The following is an 8,916-nucleotide window of genomic DNA, read 5'->3' on the forward strand; positions in this document are numbered from 1 at the left end:
AAAGGATTATTTTAAAATTTTTTATCGATATAACATACTTTAAATTATTATATAGATATTGATTGATAATATTTCAATATATTTAATACTTCAATATTTAATATTTAATAGTTATCGTTATTTTATTATTGTCGTACATTTCTTACATCGGAATAAAATACAATTCTATTAATAAATCAATGTTTATTTCAGACTTAAATCAATTAATTAGTAGAGCTTGCTTTTGCGTTTATATTACAATTCTCTATGATATCACTTTTGAGATTTGATCCAGAATTCCTTGACCAGACAAACAAGATCCATAGATTAACGAACAATCATAATTTTTTTGTCCAAATTCTAGCGCCTCTAAGTATTCAGAATCAAAGGAGGAATTATTTCCTTGTTGAGGTCTAAAATCAAATATTGCATCTCAAAATTTTCGAAGAATTGTAACAATATAAAAATTGGCATAAAAGTATAAAAATTAAAATTTTTTTACGTAAGCAAGAGATGCAATAATTCTCCCACGAGTCCTTCGTCTTTTAATGGCGCCATCGCTGCCTCGCATATGCTTTTTTTCATGCATTCTCTTCCATCTATTCCTTTTCTGTAAATTACAAAAAAAGATTCAATTATATAATGTGAATTATCTCTTTGAAATTTTGTGCATCTCTTTAGATTTATTTCTCACCTCTGAAGTCCCTCCTCTAAGAGTCTGTAGACAGTGATCCTTTCGTCCCAGTTAACACTTTCGCGACGTCGTCGTGACGAATTTTTGAAGAACTCCGTGAAGAACGTCGCGTTCTGCGGCAAGAGGTATTGGAACTGAAAATTTTGTCCGTAAACCAAAGTTCTGCCTGCGAGTTCTATGGGCACTGCATATCCCACGATGAGCTTGGCAAATACAAATAAATAAATATATATATATATAAATATATTTGCGCGATAGCATTACGGAAGTATTAGGTATGCAGTCGCTTTAAAGTTATTTATAATGCCATTTTTAATATATTACTTATCATTTAAATTTTTAAATTTAAATATAATTAAAATATTTTTAATACGGCACTTACACAACCACTTTTAATGCATATATACATATAAACAAGTGTTTTAATAGACATCTAGATCACAATGAAAATGAAATATCTGTTAAAAAAAAAAAAAAAAAAAAAAAACACGAGTGTTCGAAACATATAAATTAAGAGAATTTAAAATAATATTAAATTAAATACAATGAGCAATAACTTTCTTCTAAAATCTTCTATAAAATAGCGTCGCGAAATTCCAAGCAAAATAACCGCGAAACGGAGCGAACGAGTTCGCACATTTCTAAAAGAGCTTAGAGGATCTCGCGATCGTGCTCTTGAAATATTTCCTTTTCTTTTATCCTCGAAAATATAAAAGATCTATCTCGAGCGATCGAGAGATAAAAGCAAGAGCTTTTCCGGACTTGGTCGGAGGATAAAAAATATGCGCCGCGAGTGGATCTATCGCGAGAGGAAGGAGGTAGATAGTTTACTTGCTGGTTCGGAAAAGTATAGACCGAAGAGATACGAGGAGAAACAGAAAACGGAGGGGAATTAATTTTGTGATTTTCCCGGATGATAGTCAGCGGGCGGGGAGCGTGGTAGGAAACGCGGTCGTAACGGAGGAAGTTAATGCCGAGCGGTGTCACCGGTGCTCTCTTGATGGCATCTCGCAATAAACATAAAATTTCATATTCGCGGCAGTATCTAGTATCTAGTCGTAAGGAAAGGAATTGACCGCGATGGGCGGAGTAGGACTCGCGAGTTCATTTTAGAGATTACGCGTCGTCGTAAATCAATCTCGCGAAACGGAGAAGCGCAAATCCGACCTAGCTCGATCGAGCGGCAAAAAGGGATGAAACGCGAAGGAGTATCAATAACGATATCGGCATCTATTGGATATAAAGATGCGCGACCGGCGATGACCGCAGCTCGTACATTTCCGGAGAAAATCGATGACTGACCGGAATAAATAGAAGAGAGGAGACAAGATTTCAAAGAGAGCGAGAAAGAAAGATAGTCTGTCTGGTAGCTCGCAAGATATCGCAGTATCGATCTATCGTTTTGCGAAATAATGCGAAATGTGTGCAAAGATTTAATTCTAATGAGCGTACGGCGTGAAAAATATTATAAGGAAACATTCGAAACAAATTGCCCAGTTAGCTACGATATTTTGATGGTGTGCCTTTTCGTTCCCAAGAGATGATCTCTATCCTTATGCTATTTTCGCAACCTGCAGATGACAGAGGAGCTAGATACAACTCTCTGGCGACTCGCCAAACCTATCCTTCCTCTCGTATTAGTTTTTATAACGCGCGAGACTCCTACTTTGCTTAGATGCTTCGCGATTATTTACACAAAAGCTAACATTGCCAAGATACACTGCCAGTTTTATGGTCTTACTTGGCACTTCCCCTTCTTGAGAAACATTACGAGAGTATTAACAATACTAGGTATTTGAATTTTAATAATGTTCTTTTAATTAAATATTTCAATTAAATATATTTAAATAAATATTTAATTAAATATTTTAATTAAATATTTATTTTATATATAAAATATTATCTCTAATATTTCAATATTAAAAGTCGAAATCTAAATTGCCCATAATATATCTATGCTCAAACAAATAAACTTTTTTTTTTATACATTGTTATATATTAATAACATATAATTCTTTTATGTTTTTTTCGATTGACTTTTTTACCGCAAATGTCTTTCGCTTTATATCGCCGTCGTCATTATTGTCGATGTAAATTATACAACATTTTCGCTACCTAATTGTATTGATGGAATCTGAATTTTCCCAGAGACGAGAGATGGACCGATTGCATCTTCTACTTGTAGAAATCAAGAGACGGGATCGATATCCCTATTCTAAATATCTTCCCGCCGGGGAAAACGAACGCAAAACTACGCCCGCAGCATCTCGTTCTCTTCGCGATCGCTGCCATATTTTCGGAATGCATTTACATCAGGAATCTCTTGAGCTCTCGAGAGCGATCGCGACGCGCTTTATTTCAACAATCTCGAATGTTTACATGGGAATTTACCTTTACTCCGGATATATTGCGCATTTGTTAAAATGTGCGACGGGAATACGAATTTTCAGAAGAAATACAAGCATCTCTTGTTAAATTGGTACGCTGGAGCCAAGAGTTTCAAGCTTCCCTCGCGATATTTAACGGCTATTGTAATCCGGGTATCGCTTCATCGAGTATGCAATAAAACAGTGGCATTCGTGAAATGTATTCGAACTGCGCTTTGATCACGACTCGCTGCATTTTCCGCTAGAACAATATTACTTGCCGGATGTAATATCTCGCAGAATAACGCTGAATTGAAAAAGAAGAGATTTAACCCCCGACATTGCTTTCTCTCCTTTGCTCGCATCGCAAATCACAATCAAGCCCCGACATTTCTTCCGCGAGTTTACACGTGCGGTGACCCGAAACGCGTTCAATCCGCTTTCCCCCTTTGGTCGCCAACGTTTTAAAGCAAACATTCAAATATTTACAATTGTCGCGCTGCCTCTGGGATTAAAGATTCTTTTTCCACGAAAGGAAATGGCAATCGACGACTATCTTGCGTTATAAGTAATGCGAACGATCGATATCGATTTGTTTCGTTTTTATACCATATATTTCGATGTCCTTCTATGTGCATTGACCTAAATACAATTTGCCTTTTTCATACATTTTACGTTGTGCATAAGGAATTTTTTCATTTCCTCTTTTCGTAAAATGCTAAAAAAGCATAGCTAAATGCGAACGATAATTCGCGTATTGTCAAAGTTCCTTCTAAAACATCGCGTTTACTATTGATTATTTTTATTCTATCGAGTTTCTCTCGATAGAAAGAAAGAAAGAGAGAGAGAGAAAGAGAGAGAGAGAGAGAGAGAAAGAAAAACAAAAAGAGTATTATTTGAGAATCGAGAATCTTATTAAGACAGCGGGAATCAAAACAAACAACTCATCATGACATCAAGCTTCGTTTCATTTGCCGCGAGGGCGAAAAGTGCAGTTAAAGTTTTTCTATTTAATTAGAGAATTTGAGGACGCTGACACAGATAAAACTGCAGTTAATTATCAATCGCTTTCTGTGGCGAACATCGCAACAGGGCTTCTTTGCCATTTAAATTTATTCTCCTGCTTCTCGCGTTGTCTTCGACATTAACAGCGTTATTATTGATAGCTGTGCTAAAACTGTGTTAAGAAAAATTTAACACATTTTCTCACCTTGTTCACGAAATCGTTTTAACTCCAAAGAGTTGGTAATCAAATAAATTTGTAGAGGTTCAAACATTACACGTGTGTGAAACAGCAATTTTTATTTAGAATTTATATATTTAAAATGATAAATTAATCATCAATAATTATAAAAATATTCAAATTTGTATACAACACATTTTATTTTAACATGTTTTACATATGATAAATTGCAAGATATCTCCGATGTGAAAATAATTAAATATCTGCGTAGGTTTTAATTAAATTGTCGTTTATAATAACATGCAACGTTTGAAAGATAATGTTACGCCGAACTCTGCAAATTAAATACTCACTTAACGATTGATACTAAAACGGCGGAACACGTGTAAAACTAACTGCGTTTAGACTAAAACTTGTTTAAGAAATGTTTGCCTTTGAACACTGAGACGGAAAGTTTGTTTTGGCGAAACCCAGTCTACAAAGTAACTACAGAAATATACCACACCCAAAGGTAGGAAGTGTCATTAGCCTTGGATGGAAGATAATTGCCGCGATATAGAACATGCGTCTTCGAAGAAGGATTTATTCCCACTCGATTCAACCATGCGGAATATTATATCCTGAGAATCGTAATTAGTTGGCGCGTCCTTTAAAGGATACTTAGAAAAATGTTCAAATATGCGCAAAGAAAACTTGAAAAATTAGTTTTTAAACTAATCAGGAATCTCCTTTTCAACTATCTAGAAGTGAAGAATCTCGCCCTGAATATTTGAGACTTGAATAATAAAATTATAACAAAACAATATTTTTAATGGCATATATTTAAGAAACAAGACTTTTTTAAAAACAAAAAAAGGATTTAGAGATTAAAATACCTTGAATGTTCCTCCAGATGGATAGACAATCGGCGGTGGATATAATATCTGTCTTCTCTGTCTGGAAGCGAAACTCCCATCTTTCCAACGATATAATACAAGAAAGATGAATAGAAATACCTTTTTCGCCATTTAAATCTAAGCAAAAATAAAAAAAACATAATATAATATGATCATTATTTTATTTCATACAAATTTTGTATATTTCAATTTAACATTTTTTTTATTTAAATATAAAAATCTAAGTGTTTGCCTGTTTTCGATATTATTTCTTTTATGTGTCTTTTACACGAGAATTTTAATAGTAAAATAGATATATTTGAGAAAAATATGCTTTAAGTGTAAAAACAGAGAGCTTTTTCGTGAACAAAAAAAATTTTTAATGATAACTTTTTTGAGTTTTGATTCAATAACTATCAATTTTCGATCGAAAGCTGCACTGTCTGCATAGTTTCACATTCGTCGTTTATTGCATTGCAATTTCTAAAATTGGCCACTTTTTACGTAAAACTCACGCAAAAATATTATTTTAAATTGTTTTGTATTTTATCAACTATTTTCTCTGTATCTTTAGACCGTGCTTTTCTTTGAGATGCGTAAAGTAAGTCATTAAAAGTTCATATCGCGTATTCGTTTACAGCAGAATAATGTTACTTTACGGAGATTACGTAATTTTAGTCTATATATATATATATATATATATATATATATATATATATATATATATATATATATATTGACTAAAATTACGTAATCTATTTTTTTTATATAAAAATTGCGGATTTTGGAGAATCTTTACGCGAGAGAAACTTTTATTATTAGAGACATAATGAATAAAATCGAAGATCGACTTATATAATAATTTTTACGTTTCACGACTATCGCGATGTCGCACTCGCCCAAGTCGATCCTATTGAATTCCACGGGGGATAAGAAGCAAGACTCACGAGTAACGGCAAATATGCCGTAATCCCGAAGCCGAAAGCAGCACGATTCTCAAATCCGCGTCATATTCTACGGATAAAATGTACGTTGCCAAGACGAATGAATTTGTATTCAGGTGTAACCCGCGGGTGGCCGGCGTTAAATATAGCTACCTTTATCAAGGGCACGATTTATGGCGGCTTTTATGGGCTACCATGTATAAGTATCGCATCGTTTTCGCACTTCCTCCCCCGTGGCGAGTGTAACCGTAAAAGGAGCGACTTGCGGTAAATAACTCGCCTGGCGTCCGGAAAAGTTTTTGGGTATCGCTCGAGGGGAAAGATCTCTTGAACCGTCCCGGATTCGTCGCCGTTTCCGGCGTTTTTCTCTAAAGCTCGTTTCGCGACAAGTATTATGTCACGTTTACATTAAAACCTTACTTAGGTTTCTTTTCGCGCGCGAGTACATAAATTTAAATTCAAATAAATCGCCTGCTATTTCATGCAAAGAATATAAACCTCTTATTTATTCTTCGGGAAATATAACGTATAATATCCTAAATTCACTTTCTTTTTTAACGCTTAACATATCCCGCTTTAGTAATAAATATGACTTGACGTAGACCGCAGGAGATTGTAGCGGAACATGTTAGAACTCAATGTTTATAAAAAACAGAATAATCATATAAATTTAATAAATAACTTATAAATTTAAAACAATGTATATGAAAATATCGTAGAAATATCCTTAAATCGTAATACCGACCGTAATTGTTTGTATACAACATGTGTTTCATCTGGTGGCGTACCTTTAATCTTATGATCGAGAATACAGTAGACTCGCTGCAGTAACGGCGCATACGCACGCTTGTCTGACTTTAACCGGCCTCTTCTACTTCCTCCGTTTCGGAACTCCTATAGCGGCGCACGTGGCCCGTCTCGTGGAAATTAACGTAAATTCGCAGAGCCGCACGAATTGCTTGCTCAGCGAGTCGACACCTGCGATGAATTATAGCCAAATACGCTCAAATAATTTTGTGCTCAACGGACGGTCGGGGCAGCCATGGCCTAAAGAGGATCCAGAGGATGTTCTTGAAATTAAACGGTTAATGCTTTTGAAACTCGGTCGATTTTCGTTTGCTTTTTGTAATACCAAATTAGATATTTCTATAATACAATCTACACTTTTGAATAATCTATTTTTTTTTAATAATGTACAATTTTAAAATTTTAAAAATAAAACAATTGTTCTCTTTCTTGTTAAAAGTAGCTTCAAATATTTTATTAAGTTATATACATAAGCATTCTTCTTCCTTTCTCTTTCTAAAAAAAAAATAACATTTCTTTCTAAAACATATTTTATAAAAAAAGAGAGTTGGACATAATAAAATATAAAAATGTTTTATTAATTAAAATACTTTTTCATCTTTTTTTTTAATTATGTGAAGAATCTTAGGAAACGTTACATCTTCTCTTCTTCTTTTTATAGCCGGAATACTTTTCATAAGAAGATTTATTTGATGTTTGCATAAAATAAAATATATGAAAAGGTTTATATAGAGATATTTTACTATTTTAATAATCTTGAAAATAACAAGAAACTTTAAATAAAAATTAATTAAATCCGCAACTTTAAATTTATTATTTTTCGTGTAATTTCAATATCACTCCCATCGTCTTCAGTCCTTACTCGTGTACATATTAACGAGTAATTATTAAAAAGAGATTTTAAATATAAAATACATTTGTGTATATCTATATTTACCGAATATTATATTTCATCGTTAAATTTGGGATTACAGTCCCCACCGGGTGAATTAATCTTCCGCCTGAATTATATTTTATCTACTTACGCTCACTCATAATTTATAACCCCCTCGCTTTTTTCACATGTTGTACAAGCAAAATAAGGCACGCGCAATGTCAGACAGTAATTAATCATCGTTACTCAAATTATTTTTACATTCCGCGTATCCGTTCTCTCGCTCAATGTCTCAAATTTAAATCTTATCACTTCCGTGCGTCCGAAAACAATGTACACGCGTTGATATCGCAGAATAAAGCCTCTCTTATAAGTGTGACAGTTAAAGTAGTTAAAGTTAACGTTAAGACTTACTTCGAACAATGGTGGCGAAAACGCACTTGGAAAGTAACAGCCGGATACCATCACGAGAGATAGATGGCCATCAACTGTTCATCGTCTCTTGCTTCAAATGTTTGTCAGCTCTGCCTTTGTAATCACTGTTTGCTGAAAGTTGTCATCACCCCGTCCCAGGTGAGAATGCTCGCGACAAGTTCCGGATAAGAGGCGTTGCGCGAGGAATAAGTTTTGGAACAGGAAGATTACACGTTCAAGCCCCTTAAAGTCTCGAGAAACGCGAGGAAGGGGGTGGCATTAGAGGGTAGAGAGGCAGAGGAAAATGGAATAATGCACAGATAAAAGCCTAGATGAGATAAATAAGGATAGGATCGAAAGAGGAAAGAAGGGAAGAAGAGGATGTAAACCGACGCGGTACTAAGTAGAGAGAGAGATCATTATTCTATGACTGGAGGGGATAAATCTCCGTAGAGTTAATGACTTGCAAAGCTTTAATCGATGCGTTTTAATAAAATTATATAACGCGCTATGCAAAATAACGCGAGAGTAATCTTACTTCCGATATTTTGCACTCGACGTTGTTTCGGGCGTTGACGAAAAATTGTGGGGGATAAGATGGAGATAAATGAAGATAGAAACTGGGAGACAATAAAGCGCTTGAACAAAATTGGATAGTAAACGGAGAAAACGTTTTCCGTTTCTCCCAGCATAGAGAAAATATTGGGTAAGATCTCCGGAACCATCTTGCTCCGGAACCATCTTTCTTTCGCTGAAAATTGCGCATAACGTTACTACAAA

The 8,916-nt window shown here is 34.5% G+C and overlaps 2 protein-coding genes across 2 annotated transcripts in view; one reads left to right on the forward strand and one right to left on the reverse strand.

The window, feature by feature from the left end:
- Nachralpha1 (nicotinic acetylcholine receptor alpha1) overlaps positions 1-8,916 on the forward strand; it is a 257,913-nt gene that overhangs the window by 214,163 nt on the left and 34,834 nt on the right. The gene's annotated exons all lie outside the window — the stretch shown is intronic.
- On the reverse strand, positions 245-6,880 carry LOC138938803 (uncharacterized). Its single transcript, XM_070306093.1, is given in 5 exon segments — positions 245-392; positions 482-589; positions 674-876; positions 5,098-5,235; positions 6,830-6,880. Coding segments are annotated over 5 exon segments (648 nt in total).

This window comes from Polyergus mexicanus, unplaced genomic scaffold (assembly GCF_030449975.1).
Source record: "Polyergus mexicanus isolate NDT 795.1 unplaced genomic scaffold, iyPolMexi1.0 SCAF_1, whole genome shotgun sequence".
NCBI lineage: Eukaryota > Metazoa > Arthropoda > Insecta > Hymenoptera > Formicidae > Polyergus > Polyergus mexicanus.